General features: G+C 38.1%; 1 protein-coding gene across 1 annotated transcript in view; it reads left to right on the forward strand.

Annotated features, from left to right (window-relative positions):
• The first annotated feature begins 6,629 nt into the window (after positions 1–6,629).
• The window catches only part of LOC145663722 (otoferlin-like), a 189,817-nt gene continuing 172,642 nt past the window's right edge, over positions 6,630–23,804 (forward strand). The window contains exons 1-2 of the mRNA XM_081729805.1: positions 6,630–6,852; positions 17,347–17,530. Coding sequence (XP_081585931.1) covers positions 6,836–6,852; positions 17,347–17,530 — 201 coding nt within the window. The 5' untranslated portion in view covers positions 6,630–6,835. The remainder of the gene's footprint in view (positions 6,853–17,346; positions 17,531–23,804) is intronic.

The following is a 23,804-nucleotide window of genomic DNA, read 5'->3' on the forward strand; positions in this document are numbered from 1 at the left end:
GTAAAACCAGATAACCCCTCATACAGAGTGTTTCAAAATAACACCGACAACGTTTGGGAGGTGATTCCTGGCACCAAGATAAAACAAAAAGTATAGACCAACCTGGGTGCACAAATGCTTCCTTTCGAAGTTTTAGGCTGCCGAAAACATGAAAAACTAAATTTTAAATGTCCATTGCTCCAAAACTATGGGACCTACCGTAGTCGGATCAAGACTTCACTTGAGAAATAATGTGTGCACTATCCAAAAATACATGTTTCAGAATTTTAAGGTACTCATGCAACAATTTTTATAGAATGAGTTTAGATACGGGCGTATAATTTGAAGTACTCAACAACTACCTCTACAAAAATTGTTGCGGAATTTACCACAGGATTCTGAAACTCAGATATTTGGTTAGGGCACATGTTAGTTCCTAAGTGAAGTCTTGACCCGAATGCGGTAGATCCCATAGTTTCGGAGTTATGGAGCTTTAAAGTTCATATTTTCATGTCTTCGGCAGCCTATAACTCTGAAAGGATGCATTTGTGCACCTAGGTTGGTCTATACTTTTTGTCTTATTTCGGAGTCAGGAATCACCTCCCAAACGTTGTCGGTGTTGTTTTGAAACAGCCTGTATAACATAACACGAAAGAGAAAAGAACTCAAATCTCCTCTTAGTCAGGGGGAGATATCACCCAAGATTCAGGGCACAAAATTTAAAAAAAAATCAATGGATAGAGTACCGTGAAATACAGGTAAATTCTACAGTGAAAAACTAAACACAGTAGAGCAGGAACAATGACATTTTATGCAACAAATCACGATTACCTTCTCTACAAAAGAAGAGCAAGAGCAAAGAGGATGAAAAAGACACGAAAAAAGGAAAGTACAGCCTCCATCTGAGAGAGATTATAGTGGAAAGAGGAAAAGAGAGTACTTCAAAACTCAATACAGAAGTCTTAGTAGAAAATACCATGATGTAGAGATGCAAGGGCTCGGAAAAAACCTAGCTGTTTTGAAAAAAAAAAAAAAAAACTCGGTTTTCTCTGCTTCACTTTTTTGCTTGGAAAAATTTGGGCTTTTTTCAAAATTCTGCTTTAAATTGAAAAAGTAGACTTTGTTTCGTTTCTCTATAACACAAAAAACTCATTTAATTAGTGGTTGATGCCGATAATAATATAAAACCTCGAAAATAAACCATGAATTTCGAAAAGATATTTCAAACTATTTAAATTTTTAACATATTTGCATTATGAATTCCACAGGATTAGCCAACAAAAGTAAGCAGGGTTGGCAAGAACCATGGTTGATTTTGAAAAGGCCAAAAACCTTTTTTTGGGGGAGGGGTTAAACCAGGTTTTCTCTGTTTAAACCGGATTTTTGGGTTTAAGTATTTTGCTGTATGTATTTATATTACATATTGACAGAAAGAAGTTTGTTTAACCTTGGTGTTATTATGCAACAACAGGGTTATGCTGTAAGGGGTCACATAAGCTTAAAGAAATCCGGTCAGTAAATTTCTTAAATTGGGAAACTTCCGCCTTAGCCATCGGGAAAATCCCACCATTACTTTAAATGTAAAACAATAACGGAAAAATCCTTTTATTGCTTTGCATGTAAAATTTAAGATTAATGTATCATAATCAGTAAGCTAAATCTGAGGTATTAAATTACAAATTTAGTATGTAGATATCATTGAAAGTTCAATCTAAGCTAATGTTGAGTTGAGTTGATTTTAGTTTAACGTCCCTTTTAGCATCGAGGCTATATGAGATGTGGACCTACTGTTTAACGTGGAATCCGAACCACATGAGCTCCTGCCGGAAATCAAACCCGGGTCTCCCACGCCAAAGGCGCGTACGCTAACCACTTAACCACGAGGGAGCTCAAGATAATGTTGGAAGCTACGTAGGCAGCCGATAAATTTTGCCAATTTCTATCAATATATTTAAGCAACTCTGGCTTCTTTATAAAACAACAGGTATTCAGGCAAGCAGAAATATACAATTTGGTTTCATTTTGAGTGTTTAGGCTTAACATCCTTACGTAATAACGAGGTTATCAAGAAGAAGACTTTCGCTTAAAGTGATATTCGAAACGCTACTTGGTTTGTTAGACCAAGAATTGAATATGATACACCTTGATTAAAGCGACTAAGAGACGGTGAATGGAAAATCTTCCGCCCAAAGCAATTCCAGAAGTGATTTGTAGCTATGAATCTCCTTCCCTCAATGCGGTTCCGGAGATTATGGCAGTAGTAGGATACTCCTTTATCCAATGCGAATTCAGGAGTAAGTTTGAGCTTAATTGATCAGTGGTAACTGATGATTTGATTTGGCCCTCTCCTGGTCTCCTTTTATCGGTGGTTTCTGGGGAAGTCGATAATCTTCGGGTTCCACAATGTCCTGTTTCGTGTTGTCCTGCTTCTTCCGTGTTTTATCTGTTTTTATAAACAACACCACGCGTTTTATAGTTGTAACATGTGCTTAAAAACTAATATACATTGAAAGGTGGGAATTCTTACATTATAAAATGGCTTATCCAACAATCGAAGACAGAAGACATGAACGAACACAATGTGGAAAACGACAAACGAAAACAAGAGAAAGAAAAACTTAAGATTGAACTGGCACAATTAAAAGTAGAACGCAGAAGTTAGTGTGGGAACAAACTTGCGTATTCAGCAGGGATTGCAATAGGGCCTACCATAAACTCAAGTATAAGAAAGCAAGAGGACACTAGCAGTACACAAAGTAATTCAGAAAGCAAAAACCCACACTATTTTAAAAAGGGAAAAATAACGATGAAGTAGTAGAGGTACAAAGAAAAACTGCAAAAAATAAATAAAAATAAAAAATAAAAATAAAAAATAAAAATAAAAATAAAATGAATACAAACGATAATCAAACAGGGCAGAAACAAACTTTTAAAACAAAATAAGCGAGAAAAGAAACAAAAGACCTGATTTTATCTTTTGTTAATATACTTTTTTTTCTCTTTTCAGCTTTCATTTTGTTTCAGGATCCTTTTCAGTGTTCGTCTACTTGTCACAAAAATAAATAAACAACAAAGAAAAAAAAGAAAAAGTAGAAAACAAGACATAGTTTAAATAATTACATACTATGCTAAAGTAAAAATAGTCTTACTTCAATCTGCTGAGGATTAAAAGCCGAAAGAAGAGAAAGATAAAAAACAAAATAAAAAAGGAAAAAAGAGAGCAAAGGCAGAGGTAAGTTGCGGCTGCCATAATTAAGGCCGTACAAAAGTGGTGGGAGTGAAGGCCATTAAAAAACTTAGTCTTCCCGTGAATGTCTGCTGGCCTGGGAATCAGTGTTTCTTTCAGAAACAATGTTTCGGGGGGGGCATACTTAGTATTCCAGGGGGGACGTTGAACAATGTGGCCTCTGAACAAGTGAAGGTACATCGATAGACGCGAACAAACTAGAAAACATCCAAAAAAATATTCTTCGGTATGTACAAACAATGAAACGTGTGAATTCGTTGAAATCTCACATTTTCAAAATTACCATACTGTCTTCACTTCTATTTTACTCGAAAGTAAAACTGGAAAGTTATAGAAAAAATGCTCCTCTAACTTTTCTTATGACCAGAATACACTTGTTCTCAGTGCTGCCAATTCCACTGATATTTCAATAGATCTACTGAAATTTCAACTTTCCCACTGATCTGCTGATGGATTGAAACGATAATAATTAGTTAACTAATACAAAGTGAATCGCCCGTTCTCCGCACGGGAAAATAAGTTTTATGCAAAATAATTGAAAGTAAAAGAATAAGTGAAAAAATGGAAGAGATCCTTTGGCACCGCCGTCCATCTAGATTCCCAGCAGTGTTTCTTCCAGACCTGTTTTTGGGGGGCACTGCCCCCCGGAGCAGATCCAGGCTAAAATTTAAAATGTTTTGGTTTTTATGTGATTCTTTAAGAGATAAAGGGTTCCAATTTTTTCCTACCCTAAAAATAAGAGTAGTTTAGCAAAGGGTTTAAAAAATGCGAGTTTTTAATAAGATTCTAAAGATTTTATTTATATTTCTTAATTGAATATATTTTTTAAAAATCACACATGAAATATGTAATTTATCTGAAAAACATCCACAACAGGTAATTTGCTCTTGGGAAAAGTTCTGTTGCCAATTTCTTAAAAACGACTCAGGCGAATTTGTTCATGTTTTACAACTAAGCGTTTTAAACATACATACAGCTACAATATGACACAAGTCAATTGTCGTGAAAAATCCACACGGGATAGTTTGCTTATGGAGAAGTAAACTATAGGGGGTGTCCAAAACTGTGAAAATACCCAAATGATATCTAAACCGTTCAGAATTAGGGAACGGCAGGGATAATGCGGCGAACGGTAGGATCTCCTTCTCAAGCATATTACGGTTGGTAATTGCATTTAAATTGCCATCGGTGAAGGCACCGATGCCGAACACACACCACACCATCACTTTGTCAAAGCCAACGACTCGAAAATCGTCGTACGAGTGTGAATTATTGTCACACCAATATCGGTGATTTTGCTTGCTCACCTCGTCCGACATACACACACACACACACACACACACACACACACACAAAATGTCCTCGTTCGAGAACAACACGTCACATGCGAATCGAGGATTCTGTCTGATTTGTTCCACGGCCCACTCACAGAGTTCGACTGGGCGTTCTGAATCATTCTCGGTCAGATGTTGGAATAGCTGTATCTTGTATGGGTGCCACTTACGCACAGATAAGATTCGCAGAATGGACGTACGGGATACACCACATTTTTGGGCTATGCGACGGGAGGGACTTTTAGCGAATGATGCCAATACAGCAGTGGATGTCTCTTCGTTCGTCTCTATGCGATCCTGCCTGCTTTTGGTTTGTTTTCAACCGACCCGATTTCCTTAAATTTCGCTACAACTTTTCACACTGCACTATGGGAAATGGGCTCCCCGTTCTGGGTGACGAGCGTTGAGATCATCTGCGATCTGTCTGTTGCTGCGTTCTTCTGAGATCTACACGATCTCCATCCGCTCATCCTTGTTAGTGCTATTCCGTGTTACGCCACCTGAAACAAAAGAAAATCGGTTAAAACTTCGCAACGGTTGGCCGAAGATCCAAAAACATTTCACCACTGGATTCATAGAAAAAATTTCAATCCTATTTGATGTATCACACGATAGGGTTTTCATCTAAGAAAGTTCCCGTCAATGAAAGTTCAAGATGGCAGCCGGTGATGCAATAAGCGCCATGTCTCAAAAGATTTTCTTGCTCGTCTGTTATCATAACCTTTTTCGTTTTTCTCAATTCCGAACGGTTTGGATTTTATTTGGATGTTCCCACACTTTTGAACTACACCACTTAATTATTACGATATTAATAACTCAACATATTTGCGATTCCCCAATAGATACATGGCACATTGACCTCAAATATATCACGCCTGCTCATGCCGCATTAACTATGTATGCTAGTTGCTTGACTTGCTCCGCTCAGATTTCAGGACTCCACACTGGGCTAAGAAACAAAACTACTTGTGATATAGTACCTAATAAAAGTACAAAGTCACTCATAGTATAAATGCCTTTGGAGGGAGCGAATTCTTAGGATATACGTGGTGTGTCCTTGTATACAGTATGTATGCTAAGTTACACCCAATCTACACTAATTTAGGTATATATGACAATACAGAAAAAATAAGTTAAAAAACTATAAAGGTATTATTAACTGCTTTTTCTGCTTCACTTCCTTATTATAATAATTATAATTATTACGAGAAGAAGGAAGAAATATTTTAAGAAATTTGATAGGAATGAAGAAAAAGATTTCTACTCCTTGCACATAGATATATGGGTGAGGTTAAATTTACATTGAAGTTGTAACACCCGATCATGACGTAATGTCACATGGTATTATCATAGCGGCTTGTCGGCTGTGAAGGGAAGGATGTTTTTCTGTGAATTGTGATGAAGGTGGAATAAAACGAACCCTGCTGGGTTTCTAACCCCTTTCGCTCGCTAATGGTTGCTCAGCTATGTTTCGTATCGTAAGTAAATCACTGTTTTGATCAATAAAGTTGTGTGCAAAGTGGACTAATACCACCTCCATGCCGTAAGCATCGGTGAACCACTAGACTCGTGTTTTTCCGACTTAGTCAAGGAGGCAATGAAGAAAACGTCGCTCCGGAGCTCACTTTAGGAGCAATTCGTCAGGAAAAAATAATACATCACAAACGCATGCACATGACCGGTGATAGATCGTGCCGGGCTCTTCGCCATTCTCCGCGACGAATCGAAGGAGCGCGGACCAAAATGATGTCCTTGCTGCTATGCGATAGTAACTTCAACACCCCGACTTTAGACATCTGTTTTGACTCGACGAAACCCTGCCGCCAATGGCACATTGGCGACAATCCTTCGACGCGACGCTATATGGACGATCGACATTTACCGACAAGTGGGCTACTAGGTGTTGGCGACGTTTACGGCATGGGGACGTGACATTACGTCACGATTTACATTACAGCTTCAATGTAAATTTAACCTCAGCCATAGACATATAAAGACCCCTACCCATAGAATGGCTATAGTGTCATTACTCATATTTGTATATCTATATACTCTGAGGGTAACGCATTTGCAGCGGTTATTGTGCCCTGTACTGTTACTTTAGTAATTCTATGATAATAATACTTTCATCCTGATATCAATGCAATGCCAAAATATATATAGTTCGTTGGAATCTCGCTAAGATCGCTATTTGAAATGCAAACAAACACAAACTTGTAATCTACATGAAGTTCATGTACACCTAGTATCATATTTGATACATTTTAATCAAAAAATGTTGAGCAAAGAAAGGTAAAAAGTGTAAATATGTATTATTGGAACATATCAATCATTTTTCAGATAAATTGTACAATTCACGTTCCAGTTGCACATCGATGAGCAGGACCGCTTTGAAAGGGATAAATAGGATAGAGTAGGGTCGGGTTAGCTTAAGCTTACGGAAATTTGCACCCAGTTTGTTAAATTTAATCGGGTGTAATTTTTCTTGTGTGAGTAAGGATAGGCATATATTCCGAAGTTGGGCGTCCGCTTTCGTCAAGTTTTTTCACTGTTATCTCCTTTCCATACTTTCTGCAATTTGTTATTAGGTTCATTAATCCGTGCTCTTCACAAACTTTTAAAAGATTTTGCTCGTTATCAATGTATTCCTTCACAAATATTAAAACTGCTAGTTCATTGCCCTTGTACATTCGCCATGTTGGTAACATAAATGCTCGTTTCTTTCCCACAATGCAACTGTTCGGTTACCTTGCGCCAAGTAGTTCCCTCCGCTCGCCATATAGTCCCATGTTTATAACCGCTTATATATAACAAATAAACAGATTTCTCGAGAGACTTATATATTATCAAGCACACAAACGATCAAATTATCCATATATTTCCTGTAAATTTTAAAAATTTCGCTGGAAACGGACGCCCAACTTTGGAATTTAACCCGTAAGGATATAACCTGGAGCGGTCATAAAGTTTACCAGATTTTTCTTATCAGGAAGCAAAATAATGCTTTATTTTTCTGTTTTTCATTGTGACACTTTTATTTCTCTACATTATGCTAATCTGCGTCTTTATAATTAAAGTCGTGTAATAGATCTGGTTTCGATGTAATGTCTTATTTACAAAGTGAAAAGGGAAATAATTACATTGATATTACGTTAGCCAACTTGTATGATATAGTCAGATAGATTACACACAATCTGATTCTGAACAGATTGGAGCTGAAGGGCCATCCAACACCGCGGAAGAGCACTAGAACGGGCTGACACGTTAGCAATGATAGTTACGTACACACAAAAAAGAATGCTAATTTTATTAGGTGTAGCATAAGATAGATTAGCTTAGTTTTGTTAGGTATAGCATAAGGTAGATAAGATTGGTTTTGTCAGATGTAGCATAAGGTAGATTAGGTTAGTTTTGTTAGGTGTAGAATGAGGTAGGTTAATTTTGTTAGGTGTAACATACGGTAGATTAGGTTAGTTTTGTTCTATAATTACTGAAAAATTTGAATGAACTCTATCTTTGTTCCATTATTACTAAGTTGTTTAAATTTGATAGACTTTCTGATGAATATCTATAAATTCGTAGGAATTATTCTCTCTGAATGCATTGCGTTGCTTAACGGTGAGATGATTTCCAAACTTTGTCGTTGTCATTAACTGATTTCTGTACTTCGCGTTTATATTAGGTTGATAAAATATCCGCCCCAGGTACATTATTTCTGAGGCCAAAAGAGCGAAAGTTACATTACATGCTTAATGAAAATACACATCCATCTGCAGCCACATACTTTTGCCAACGCTCAGTCAATAATTGGATTCCGTGGCGAAGGAAGTATGGAGTCTGCGTTGTACAGAAGTCCTCAACTTCACGTTGCTCCGCCCGATCGTCTTGAAGTGATCGAGATGCTGGAAGAGGTAGTAGTCGATGGGAGAGATCTCAGCAGAATGCTATGAGTGAGGAAGGGCTTCAAACTGTTAACTCATAAAGAGCCTGCATCGTTCTTTGCGCAACATGTGGGCGAGAAGTGTCTTGATTTGGTTCGATTTGAGTTTAGCGCCCTGTTTAGCAGCTAGACTATGTGAGATGTGGATCTACAGCTTAACATGGGATCCGAACCACATAAATATCGCCGAGAACTCGTGTCTCCCCCGCCAAAGGTGAGTATTCTAATCGCTTAATCACGAGAGAACTCACGTGAGCTGTGTTGTGCAACTGAAGGACACCATAGGCTATCTGTTGACCACTGCAAGATGCTTGTGGTGCATTTCATGGTTTTCAGCACTGTCATTTGAATTGATAGTTTTACCCAGCCTGAGAAAGACACGACGGATTACTATCAGTATATCAGCAGCAACTCCTATGCTGGAGAGATGGTTTAGGACAACGTCCTGAACACTAATCAAGATCCAACTATTCTCCTGACTGTTTACAACTGTAATGGCAGAACCATTTTTTTAAAATCTGAAGTGACAATATGATGCCGAAAACTTTCCTGGTTATTCTTTAGACTCAGAGGACTACACGCTTCCAGACGCCGATTCTTGTTTGCCTTTTAAGTAAACTTATGTGCCACTTTTAATCTTACTGATTGCACACAGGGCCACCGAATGATAATGATGTGGTGTATGGCTAACTCGTCTGCAATGGTACGAACACTTTTCCGAGGTTACACTTCCACGCTATTCCTGAGAAGTTCATCTGATGATGAGACCAGGGGACTCATTTTGTAATGCTGCCACTGGAACGAAATTTGCGATACTAATAGTAAATTGTACGTTCATTCTCCATTCCGGACCAAATGCAGCGTTAATGTTTTTTTTGCTGCTTGCTGTGTAGAATATTTCAGTTTTAATTTGTAAACAAAATCCTCTAGCAGTTGTATAATCTCCATGGTGCGCTTTCAAATGACCCTGTTATACAACACACTGCCTATTGACTCTCTGAGTACCCCTACTCTCTTTGTTGGATGTATGCAGCCTTTGTAATGTTAGACATGTGATCTTAGTCTATCTCTGTGTCGTGTTGCTGCTGTGAGTTTTGCACCAGACGTCAAAGGAAACATTTCATTCGCACCAACCAGGAGGAACGCGGGGGGACGTCGTTCCCCCACTTCCATAGAATATCCGTGGCGTCCCCCTACTTTCTAAGATAATACAATGGGCAAAGATAGGCACAGAGGGTGGTGTGACGTCATGCGTCCACCTACCTTTTCAGATCCACTTTTACCCCTGGCACCGTAATATGGATACATAGTATTGATCAATATAAACTCTGAATATGGACAATCGCTTAAACAGGTGCTGAAATAGCGGCGACAATGTAGAAAACCATTATGTAGGGGACCTCGAAAGAAGGATAAATTCTTATAAACGTAGGACGTTAAGATACTCCCGGCTACATTTATTCACACTCAGACAATTTTTTTTTTCATTACATACGAATACCTGTAAAACCGTATAGATTAATGCAAGAAAAACAATAATATATTCTTTCGCTTAGAGATGTGCAGGAGACGAGACGAGACTTTCTGGAGAAAATATGTGCCTGTCTCATCTCGTCTCAAATCCAAGCGGAGACATTTCGTTTTCGAGTCTTGATAAAACTAATGGAGTTAAATACATAATAAAAATTAAAGTGTGGGGAAATTTGTAACCTCTTCATGGAGATGCATGACATTTCACAGTTTATAACGAAAATAACTTACAATCGGAAAGGACAGCGACGATGAACAGATAGGTGAGCGACGAGGGAATGTTTCTCTGCCTTTTGGACTGTCCGACTCTGAAGTCAACAATTTTTCTTATGACTTTTGAATTTTTTACCTTTGGATGGTCATCAGTTGCATCCCTACTTTTCCGCACTTTCTAGAATACTGCATAGAGAAAGTAAAAAAAGTTTTCCACGTAGTTATTTAGTACAATGAAACCTGTCTATATTGGCTGCCATCGGTTCCATTGAAAAGAGGCAAACTTACTGAGATTATTGTATATTTTAAAATAATAATTATGATATTCCATTCATTGCATTAGGGACATCCGGCATCGAATGAACTGGTTAGGCTGATAACACACGGCTCTCAAGTCATGAGCAGGTAGCAGAGAAAACGCACACTACTACCGAACACACTAGAACGCAGTAGAAGTACGCCACGGCATACAAGGTAATGTGAGTGACTTTGACAGAGGTTAGATATGGGGGCGGGAGGTACGAAAAGCTGGTGCCAGTATTTTAGTATCAGCCGCACTTGAGGGATGTTCAAAGATTACGTTGTCAAGGGAGCACCAATGGTGGATGAATAACGGTCAGACATCCATCAGATGGTTCTACTTGGGCCAGCAACATGCAGTGGATGCAAGGGTTGAGCGACGAGTAGCACACGTATGGTATCTCAGCACATCCGTGTGATAGTGAAACAATTGGCCCATCAGTACAACACTGAGCCAATACGACCAATTTCAGCGATGACCATGCGACTTACCTTGTATCCGGTTGATATCATAGCCGGTCGGAGCGTCAACGAGATTACACTTATACCGCCAGCGATTTGATGGCGGTTGTAGGACTGACCTCGGATTAGTTTCGCTTTAAGTTCGCACTTATCCCGCCAATGCTCTCTCTCCATATATATATATATATACACCTCATGTTCAAGACGTACTCGGACCGACTGCGAACCACGGCGGCCTACCGTCGATCGTTTGGTGGACCGAGGGCGCCTTAACGCGAACAACGTGAAACTTCAATACCAATACATGATTAAACACAAACTAACTACTGCTTTAACGTACTTGTATGTTAATTTAACAAGAAAGATTTTTTAAAGGTAAGAGATTAGGTTTAGGGAATTTCTTTAATCATCTATTTTTGCTTTTATTTCATTATACTTGGCTTCATATCAAACAAACTAACCCCAGCCATTAGAGGGTTACGCCCTCTCTTTGGCATAGGTTTCATTACATGTAGGTGTTGCTAATGCAGGTTCAATAGATTGTCTAAGTGCAATGCAAAATAACAAGAAATCGAGAAAAGAAGAAAAAACTACGTAAAATTAGTCTTGAAAAACAAAACAATATATAATGTAGTGCAAGATATCGTACTAATGTTGCAAATATACAAATATAATATAATTAAAGGATAAATGTAACAAGGTATATAATATATATAAGCAGGTATGATAATGATATGAAGTGCAAACACATTGGGAACATTAGTTGAGACACATGATGGTTATATCTTCTGTCTTGGGGCGACTCGAAACTGATGTTAAGACGCAATGATAGCCCAATGTTAGTGATGAGTGAACTGTGCTAAAATGGAAAAATATGAGGTAGATGATCTCTGACGACGTAATTGTCAAATATTGCTCTCTGCGGCCTCCAAATTCGTTGTCTTATCATAGAGTGTGGTGAGTATGTTGAGGGGTGAGTGCTGATATCGAGATGGAGCATCTGTGAGGATATCAAGTCTTAAAGTGTCAAGATAGAGTGGATGAGCATTTGTAATGCGTGATTGAATGTATCTTGTCCGGGGTGTAGCAAGATGATCGAAAATAGCTGGAAAGTCTATGTGTTCGTAGGTCATGTAATTTGGATATGGTAAGCGAATCCGATATGCCAGGCGAATAACATGACGTTCCATAACTGCTAGCTTCTCGTAGAGTTTAGGTGAAGCGTGACACCAGGCAATGTGACCAAAGGTGAGAAGAGGTCGTAGTAAAACTGTATGTCTTTAGTAAGACATCCGCACTTAGTTCCCAAGTTGTGCTCGTAAGGCGGCGTAGAAGATTTAATCTAGTGGATGCTTTTTGCGCCAGTTTTTGAAAGTGAGGCTTCCAGGTGAGTTTGGAAGTGGAGTTTGTTGAGTATGGAATACCACACCAAGATACGTAATAGAGGCGATTGGTCGAAGAAAATACCCGTCAACTGATATAGAAAGATTAACGGGATTTCGGCGTACTTTAGTTCTACGTTTAGGTGGAAGGAAAACAAGGGTTTGTGTTTTCTCTGAATTGCCAGTTAATTTCCATTTCCTGAACCAGATGAGAAAATTGTTGAGTGTCAGCTGTAGGCTTTTGCTGATCTGAAGCATAGTTTTCCCGAACGATAAAATGCTGTGTCGTCAGCATATTGGAAAATATAGACATTAGGCGGTGGTTGAGGCAAATCTGAGGTATATAAGATATATAATAATGGACTAAGTGCATATCCCTGAGGTACGCCTGTGTGCGGAAAAATAGGTCTAGATAGGATGTTTCCTATTGATATATACCCTATTCGTTAACATAAAAAAGAGTAAATATGACGAATGTAGCAAGTGGGTAATCAGAGTGACTGTAGTTTGCGTAGCAAGCCATAGTACCATACCTTATCAAAATTTTTTTCGGAGACATGATGGAAGAGCTTTATTGTATTGATCGGTAATAACCGTGGTTAGGCGTAGCAGTTGGTCGCTAATAGAAAAGTTTGGCCTGAAACCTGCTTGATGTGGTGGTAACAGATCGTGTTCTTTAAGATGAATATGTAGTCTGTTGACGAGAATCTTTTCAAATAGGTTGCTGAAGACAGAAGTTAACTGAATGGGCCTGTAAGGACTAACATCATGAATGGACTTGTTTCGTTTATGGAACATGCACACCTTTGAGATTTTCCAATGTAACGGATAATAATCAGTGTTGAGAATGAAATTATAAATAGATATTAATAAAGAAATAAAGAGAGGCAGGATTCTTTCAGCATCCTATAAGAGATGCCATCTATTTCTGGAGCTGTGTTGCGTTTTCGTCGGAGAGCGGATGTAATTCGAGAGCAGTAATTGGTCTGGTAAGAGGATGATTTAAGTCGATTTGGTGTGTTGCAGTGGATTGTAGTGAAGGTACACTGGAAATATCAACACGTTCGCTCTGGCATGGAGACTCAGTTGGAGTGAATACTGCTCGTAGTTGACCAGGAAAAGCATTTGGTTTATCTGTGTCTGAGTGGAACACTATTGAGATGGAGCGGATATGTTGTAACAATATTCTTTCCCGTTAATTGATGAAATTTCTTCCAATAGCGGGTAGGATGTACTTCGTCTCGCAACTTATCGCAAGCACTAATCCAGTGTCTCCGTTTATATGCAATAAGGTAGTTTTGCACTGCCCGTTGCCATTGTCTATAGCAATGAAGGTATTCTCAAATGTGCTGCCGTGCACGTTTAACAATGGCCAGATATTAAGGCGGTAACTTTGGTCTGTGAAAACAAATTTTGTCCATAGGAATAGAAGCTTCAGCATTAGTTTAACATGAAAGATTTTTTTTGCCGTTTACCCAGTTAAAGGGTTTTGCCCTTTCTTCGGGGAAGTGATTCATATACATTTTGGACTTCATAATATTATAGTTGGTCTATGGGATTTTTCTTTATTCATTAATAATTAAATAATTTATACATACATTCAATACTGATAATGATTAATCAAGGGAACGATAACTAAACAATAACAATAATAACAAAAGGTAAATAGGTGCACAAAACGAATATATAAGGTGATAGGTGCACAATGAGTAAATAAGTGAAAAGTAGAACAATATTATATGTATGCATATAGGCTAATAAAGGAAAAAAGCGGTGACGAAGTAGAAAACATAATATATAACTGAAAGGACGATATGATGGAATGATAATGAATGAATTGCACTAGACGCCACATCACGAGGTTTCGTTAATGGACAGATGCAGTTATCTTCTGTTTCTGGGGCCACTCAGGAACTGATGAAGACAGGGGAGGCCCATATTAGTTGGTAATCACTGTGCGTATGATGGATAAACATGAGGTGATAGATGACGTGGATGATATATGGCAAAGATCTCTGGGTCTTTAGTGGCAGGGTCCAATTGGAGGTGATATAGTGTCATATAGTGTTGCAGCGGAGAGTCGATGTATCGTGGTGGTGCATCGTTATCCCTATCGTAGCGTATAATGTCCTGTAGCATTACATGGTGTAACTCAAACCGAGTAGTAATGTATCGGATTCGAAGCTGCTCCAAGTGTTGGAGTAAGGACGGAAAATCGATAAGATCGTACAGGAGCCTAGTTGGACTTGGTAACCTGATTCTATACGCTAACCGTAAAGAATATCTTTCCACGATACACAATTTTTGATAATATTTATCAGACGCAGAGATCCAAGCCGTGTGACCATATGTTAAGGTATTTCGCATGAAGGCTTTGTAGGTATGTAGGACTGTAGAGGATTGTAAGCCCCAGCTTGTACCAACTAGCCTTTTCAGCAAATTGAGACAATTTTGAGCCTGGGTGACAACCTTCTTAAGATGTGGGATCCAAGATAGTTTACTGTCAAATACGATACCAAGGTAAGTCAGAGTCGAATGAACCGGAACTGGTGTATGCTCAACATGAAGGCGTAGTAAAGTCGGGTTACAGTACTCTGGAGCGTCGTCCTGGTGGTAAAAATACAATTGATTGTGTCTTCGCAGAGTTAATACTTAGTCTTCATATGTTACACCAATCGACAAATCTATCAATAGCAGTTTGCATAAGGCGATTAATTTGCTGAATAGTTTGGGCTGTTGAAAGAAAAGCTGTATCGTCAGCAAATTGATAAATTTGGATATTGGCTGGTAATCTGAGATCGGCAACGTATAAGAGATAGAGGAGAGGCGACAAAGACGAACCTTGAGGTACTCCAGAGTGTAAGAAGATTGGATGAGAAAGAGCGCTGTTTATGGATATGTATGCCAGACGTCCTGTTAAGAAGGAATTGACTAAGCGTACTGTATGTAGGAAATAGGTAATAGATAGTGATGTAGTTTATAAATAAGCCCAGGATGCCAAACTTTATCAAACGCTTTCTCGAGATCAAATGTGACTAAACAGGAAGGAAAACCCGGTTATATTGGTTATAAACGGCCGTGATAAGGCGTAATAGCTGATCTATAGTACTAAAATGAAGCCGAAAACCAATTTGATGAATAGGCAGAAGATTGTGACGTCGAATGTGGTCATGAAGTCCGTTCCAAGATTTTACAGAGGCAGCTAATTAAATGAATTGGTCTATACGACTGAACAGCCGATGGAGGTTTCTTTGGCTTGGGAAATAAAAAAAAACTTCGAGTATTTCCAATCAAGTGGAAAGAAACCAGCACGAAGTATAAAAGTGTAAAGTTGGCTGAGGAATAGAAGAAAAGAAGGAGGCGCATGTTTGATAAGTACATAGGTGATGCAATCAAAGCCAGGTGCAGTATTCCGTTTCTTTTGTAGACTTGTAGTGATATCGTCTGGTGTTATAGACTGCGTAAGTGGATTATTTGGTTCAAGTAGATGAATATCCGACGGTTGTAAGTGAGCTGAGGTCGGATCAGTTTGGCGGTTGATAATTGTTTGAAGTCGTTATGGCATGTACCCGCCAGGCAACGGAGTAAATATATCTTGAAAAAAGAGGGCGAACGAATTTGCCTTCGCTGAGTCAGTAGTGAGAGCTTGATTGTTTTGAATGAGCTGATATGGTGTGGATGAAGTTGAGCCAGTAAGTTGACGAAACTTACGCCAATATTTGCTTGGATGAGTTTCGACAGCCAGAGTATTACATGTACGGATCCATTGTCGTTTCTTGTACGCAACGATATAGTTATGTGTTATGCGTAGGTACTGACGATGGAGTCTAAGTGCTTCCAAGTTGCCGCTCGTTCGGTACTCTCGGTAAGCTCTACGTGATGCAGTTATTAATGAAAGGTATCGTGGCGGTAATGTGGGTTTATGAAGATGTGCGGTAGTAGTTGGAATAGAGCTGGTTGCCGCATTTTGAACTGCTTCAGTTAGTGTAGTGACTACTAAATCGAGGATTAGTTTAACATGAAAGACATGGCCTTCCGAGCATATCAGGAGTAACTTGTAATTGTCAGTTAGAATTTTTAATTTTATTTTATTGTTTGCAACGAGCAAAGCTTTCCTAAGTATATTTGACATTTCTGCCAACTAACAAATAACGTAACATTTTCTGCTATAATCGGTCACGAAAATAGTTCTGTAAGTTTATGAACCGTCTGACAATAGTTACACGAGTACTGTGCTGCCACCTATTGTTCTTATATCCTAGCAGCGAACGTTACCGAGTTCTCACCATCATTCAGCGGTCATTCGTCGAAAAGTCTCTATAGTATCGCCTGGCGGACAAACGACAACTGCCAGCTAACTTTCCGACGACGACAGCCTCTTCGCCTCCGCTTCGGTGGCTTTCAGCTTGGAACCGAAAGCGGACCGATGCCGGCAGTCATTTTTTCTTCACTTGGGCGGCTATCCGCCAAAAGGCGACGGCGGACCGGTGATAGTTGGCGGCACTTTGCTAATGGGTACCTATGACAATACAGCGGCATCGATAATTACGGCCCGCATGGGCGAAGATAAGACATCGTTGGACTAACTTTTCATAATAATATATTGATTTTTCCATGCCTTTAACTTTATACCTTAAATTTTACGCGGTCTTTTACAACTCAAAACAGTTTTTATTACATAGTAGTGAAATTTGTCATTTAGTCAATTAATATCTTATCAATGAACTTTAAAGTTAATTTTCTGGCATTAAGTTTTAACTGTTAATTTTCTGGCATTAAGTTTTTAATTTGATTATATTTTATTTATATTTTCGTTGCCTTAATTTTAAAATTTTAGTCTGTTAAAATATTCATTAATGTTTCCAATTATAATCTTAGGGTATAGGGATATAAATTTTTCGTCCACGTTTAAGGGGTAATTAGTATTAATTTCATCTTTTATGTTCTTTTTTTTTTCAGACATAGAGACAGTCTAGTAGATCAAGGACTACTAAAGAAAACTTTTGAAGTTGCGGTGACTGTTCACGAAGCAAAAGATTTGACTGGCCCCGATATTAATCCTTATGTTCGAATTGATATAGGTGGGAAAGCGAAACAGACAAGTATGAGAGAGAAGACGATTAATCCTTTCTTTAACAAAGAAGTAAGTTTTGTTTTATCCACGAGACGAGACGGGACGAGAAATAAGGGTTTTTCGTCTCGTCTCGCAAATTATGTAGAAGTTCGTCTTGTCACGATTCTCGAAGAATCGTTTCTCGTCTCGTATTGTAAATTTAAATTTTAAAAAACGAAACTTTTCCTCTAATTCTTTTCTTAATTTCATATAGAAATGAATCATACTCTTTCCGCATAATGAGAGGTTAATAAACGACGTGACATAACAAATTTTAAACCATATTTGGTACTGGAGTATGTTTGTACAATGACTTGATCAATTTAGTTTTTATACTTATGAATCAGGTAACATTAAAACAGTGTTTGAGATATTTAAACTTAGAGTAACTGGTGAGTAGATTCATATACAAAAGTACACACTCATGAATATTCATGAGTGTGTACTTTTGTATATGAATCTACTGTGGTGTTACCAACGAGACTCATGAAATTCCTCGTCTTGTCTCAAATCTAAAAAGGCATTTCCCATGAGACGAGTATTGAGATGAGACGAGAACTAGAATAGATATTGAAAGAGAATTAAAGCATACGGAAGATCAAATGTGAATAACTTCATTCTCGGGGGGGGGGGGGCACATTGGCTCAGTGATAGGATATTATAGGGAGCTAGCTTATTTACCAGCGGGGGCTGAGGTAAAGGGGGGAAAATTTCAACATTTTTTCCTGCCTGACTCTTGCAATACTCCTTTACCCTCCTTCTATATGTCAGCGTTGCCAGGGTTAAAAATTTGTCACATGAATGTCATTCTAAAGAGTTAGTGTGAGTTGGTTATTTGTTTGGTGCTGTTGTGGTTGCAGTTTTGTTGCTTATTATTCATTTGACAATGGCTTCACAGCGTAATAGAGGGCAAACTATACACAGCGAAGGTAGAGAAGTAATAAGGAAGACCAGAGTGCAGTGCGACGAAGAAGCGAGGGAGAAAAAATGAAGCATTTGTTATCACAGCCTATTTTGCGTGTGTCCACATATACAGGGATCTTCGATAGGGATTGTATAATTGCATAAACTCTTTGAATTAAGTGAGTATTAGCTGAATTTTTTGACAACGCACTGGCAACCTTGGCCAGGACCGTCGAGTGACCGTTTCTTGGCGACGGGGTCGGGAACCTGCCAATCAACTCTGAATTCCTCAGCCTCGCATTAAAGCTAGCTCCCTATAACACTAACCTCTATTGCGTGGGGTCCCTTGTTCGATCTATAGTCAAATAAATTTGTGGTACACAACATTATGTCAGTTGGTTTTCTTGGGATCTATTTCAATTAAAACATTTTTTTAATTTTAAAAGAAATCTTTAGAATAAAAATAATCTTAAAAACTCAGGAATTTGGAAGCTAAAATTTAAGAAAATAAAAGTGATGGTCACTATACAGAATTTAAAAATAGTTAACTCTTAATCCGTATCCTAGCTTTGCAAAGCGTCTACTTTGTTTACAACTACAAGTATAATCATCACTACTTTCCATTATTCTTGATGTTGCAATTTTCACAAACAACAGTGAAAATACATATATATATATATATATATATATATATATATATATATATATATATATATATATATATATATATATATAGAGAGAGAGAGAGAGAGAGAGAGAGAGAGAGAGGGCGTTTCAAAACAACCGACAACAACGTTTGGGATGTGATTCCTGACACCAAGATAAGACAAAGCCTGGGTGCACAAATGCTTCCTTTCGGAGCTATAGGCTGCCGAAAACCAAAGGCGCAAATCTGTCTTCAACATTGGGGGGGACGGGTAAGATGGTCCCGTATATATATATATATATATATATATATATATATATATATATATATATATATAAGCGATGTTCAAAATATTTATGAAGTTGAAAAACAATGCTGAGAAGGATCAGAGGAGCAGAATTGTCTTCAGTGACGAATTTAGGAGGCTATCGGGCTCATTCTCCCCTCGAAATAATTTGTTAGTTTTACGCATTCCACGTACAACAATAATCCTTCTTACCATTTCTAAGAATGTCATTGACTTTCCATTTTCTTATGCTTTTTGTTTAGAAATAATACTGTATTTGTCAAATTTCATTCCATGTAAGAACCGCGTCCTTAATTGTTCTTTCTGTCATCCTTTCTATTTTTCTGTTTCTTTTTCTTGACGTTACTACTTTCATTTCGCCTATCATACTTTATCGACCGTTGTCAGTTGTGATTCAAGTTGGCCGTCATCAGTAACACCAAAACTAAGAGGAGTTGATAAGCGAAACTAGTGTTCCACACCAACATGCGCGGATATCAACATGACAGGACTTTAGTTATTATAACAAAGGAACAATTATATCGTTTAGTTATTTTTAAAAGAAGGAAATGTTTGAATTAAAGAAAATCAAAACGGGGGAATAATTAGCCCGGGAAATTAGGACGGCCAAGAGGATGCTTTCTTTTTCTTGTATGAATAGAATAAAGGGTTAGGTTCACTTTTAAATTTTTGTGTCATATCATATAGGATTTATCGATCTGTAATTCTTGTCATTATAACTTCAATTTATGCATAAATTAAAATATATTTAATTCTCAAACTCAGGTGGGCAATTGCCCACTTCCTTCCTTGTATTGGGCATAGATCTCAAAAGAAAATCCTAAATACGCCATTGGTTGTCTTCAACATTGGAAGGTGGGCAGATTTGAGGCTTATTCTAGATAAGGGAGATGAAACTCATATTACGGTAGATGAATCTGATCAACTGTTGTAGAGTATATTATATATTAGGTGATGTAGATGAAGTAGTAGTACATATCAGTATTACAAATCACTGCCGTGAAAACATTCTGAAATCTGAATACATGCATATTTATAATTGGTATGTTTCTAATTAGGCATCCACAAAGATCCACGTTAAAATTGTTTTATAGTAATATAATAATATAAATGACGACTTCCCCAAAACTATGAAGAAAGAATATCAATTATGTGTGACGCAACAATACTCTTTGAGCAAAATGATTATAATCTCAATAACATTACAGGAATCGTTTCAGAAATCTGACGCATGTCATACTCTTTACTTAACAGATGTAACCTTAAGATTAGAGAGAAAAATATTCCAGCAATTGAATTCTTTTCTTTGCTTACGAAACATCCTCTCTCAAAAGAAAAATTGGGACACGCGGAAATAATACGTAGAAACAAACCATGGTTCGAACTAGCAGAGAAGAGAAAACAGGCAAAATTACGTTGGCTACAAAATCCGAATGAAGTAACTACACAAAATTTCGTAGACATCAGGCGAGGAACTTCCAAAACTTTTAGAACAAAAAAACGCGATATTTTGAAAGCTAAAATTTAGGAACTTGAAGATAGTAAAAATAAAAACATTCGGGACATGTATAAAGGGGTCAACGAATTTAAGAAAGGCTATCAACCTCGTTCTTATATATGAAAGAAAGCTGATGGAACAGTTCTCACTGATACAGATAGCATTTTAAATAGATGGAAAGATTTCTTTGACGATTTGCTTAACACGCAGCCAAAAACTAATGTGCGTGGAGAAAGAAAGATACACACGGCAGAATCATATATTCCAGAACCCAATCGAATAGAAGTAAAACTCGCTATAAAGAAATTAAAGAAACACAAATCTCGGGTGCAAACGAAATTCCGGCTGAGTTAATTTTAGCTGGAGGCAAAAAATTGTGGAACAAGATACACAAACTCATTCTCCTTATCTACAACAAGGAAGAATTGCCACAAGAGTGGGAAGAATCAATCATTGTTCCAATTCACAAGAAAGGCGACAAAACTGACTGTAATAATTATCGAGGCATCTCGTTTCTGTTAACATCCTATAAAATCCTTTCAAACATTCTATTAGCAAGAATGAGCCCATACGCAGATGAAATGTTTGGAGATTATCAGTGTGGATTTAGACGAAATCGATCAACTATCGACCAAATATTTACCATTCGCCAAATACTCGAAAATAAGCGGGAATACAGTAGTCCGGTACATCAACTATTTATTGATTTTAGAAAGGCTTATAACTCGGTTAGGAGAGAAACATTGTACAACGTTCTTACAGAATTTGGAATACCGAAAAAGCTAATTAGATTAATTAAGGCATGTTTAAATGAATCCCAAAGTAAAGTCCGGGTAGGAAAAGTTTTGGCCACGAGCTTTCACGTTAAGAATGGCCTGAAACAAGAAGATGCGTTGTCGTCATTATTATTCAACTTTGTCCTGGAATACGCTATAAGGAAGATGAAGGATAGCAACCAGGGCCTAGAGCTGAACGGTGTTCACCAGGTTATGCGTACGCTGATTATGTAAGTTTAGTAGGGGTTGATATGAGAAAAATAGAAAGAAATGCAGAGGTCTTATTAGACACGCTTGCATGGACATGAGTTTAGAATTTAATGCAGAGAAAACTAAATACATGGAAGTGCGTCGGGACCGTAATACGGCAAATTATGTATGTGTTAAAATATTAAATAATACTTTTGATAAAGTGGATACTTTCAAACATCTAGGATCAATATTAACAGACGAAAATCATATTCACGAAGAAATTAAATGTCGACTAAAAACAGGGAATTCGTGTTATTATTCAGTTCAAAACCTCTTGTCGTCGCGAATTCTGTCGAGGGATTTGAAGCTTAAAATGTATAAAACGATAATCATACGCTTACTGAGTACAGAGCATAGACTGAAAGTATTTGAGAACAAGATCCCGAGAGAAATATTCGGACCAAGAGGAACGGGAATGGGTAATGGTGGAAACTTCATAACGACGAACTACGTAAATTATATGGCTTACCAAACATTGTTAAGGTCATCAATTCTAGGAGGCTTAGGTGGGCAGGACATGTAGCCAGGATGGAAGAAAGTAGGAACGCTTTCAAAGTGTTAGCGGTAAGACCAATCGGAAAACGACTATTAAGAAGACCTAGGCGCAGATGGGAAGACAATATTAAGATGAATCTCGCAGAGATAGGAATACAAAGTAGAAACTGGATCCAGTTGGCTAAGAATAGAAGTCAGTGGAGAGCTTTTGTGAACGCGGCATTGAACCTCCGAGTTCCATAGGCTATAGAGTTTGTTAACTTACGAAGCATGAGTAGATGCCTAGGCTGATACTACAAATAGATTAAATGCGCATTTACTGAAAAGATGGGTTCTACTGACATTGGATAGTCTATATACTCTTCGTGTGCTAGGGCCTAGGGGAGAGGAGGAGATAAGATTTCATATGAGGTTACGTCACGCACAGTCGCACGCCTTCATTTTCATTATAAATGGAAAAGCCAAGAGAAACAAATTTCATCTAACTTTCCTTTGTGGCAGTCGGACACAACTCATCACAGTTATCTGCAAAATGCACTTTTCAAATCGGCACTTTTCAAATCGGATTATTGGGAGAGCCTCTAGTTCCAATGTTGGGGGGGACATGTCTCCCCATTTCCCCGGAATTTGTGCCCGTACCTACAGCTGAGACAACTTTCCAGCATGAGGAGAGGGGCATATCCTCCTCTGGCATTTATTGCAATTTGTGCCCAAATAGCGGAAGTGGAATTAATACATATTGATGAGACTACTAAACTCACTACAGCACGAAGTTCAGTTTGAAATACTACAGAATACGATTCTTTTTTTTAAAAAAATGGAAAAGCCCAGAGAAATCAATTTCATCTTACATTCCTTTGGGGCAGTCGGATACAAATCCGAAAAAGCGCTTTTTAAATCAGATTATTGGGGGGGACAGTCCCCCCCAGGTCCAACATTGGGGGGGACATGTACCCCTCGTCCCCCCGGGATTTGCGCCAGTGCCGAAAACTAAAACTGAACTTTAAGTGTCCATAGTTCGAATAATATCGAACCTACTGCAGTCGGGTCAAGATTTCACTTTGGAACTAGTATGTGCCCTATCCGAATATCCAAACTTCACAATCCTGCGGTAATTCCAGAGGTAGTTGGTGAATACTTCAAATTATATGCCTGTAGCCAAACTCCCTCTATAAAAAATTGTTGTGTGAGCACCTTAGGATTCTGAAACATGTATTTTTTGAATAACACACATATTAGTTCCTAAGTGAAGTCTTGATCCGACTACGGTAGGTTCCATAGTATTGGAGCTCTGGATTTTTAAAGTTTATTTTTACTGTTTTCGGCAGCCTGTAACTCCGAAAGGAAGCATTTGTGCACCCAGGTTGTCTTACCTTCGTGTCAGGAATCACCTCCCAAAAGTTGTCGTTGTTGTTTTAAAACACCCT

Source organism: Thermobia domestica, chromosome 11 (genome assembly GCF_964235325.1).
Source record: "Thermobia domestica chromosome 11, izTheDome1.hap1.1, whole genome shotgun sequence".
In the NCBI taxonomy this organism is placed as follows: Eukaryota; Metazoa; Arthropoda; class Insecta; order Zygentoma; family Lepismatidae; genus Thermobia; species Thermobia domestica.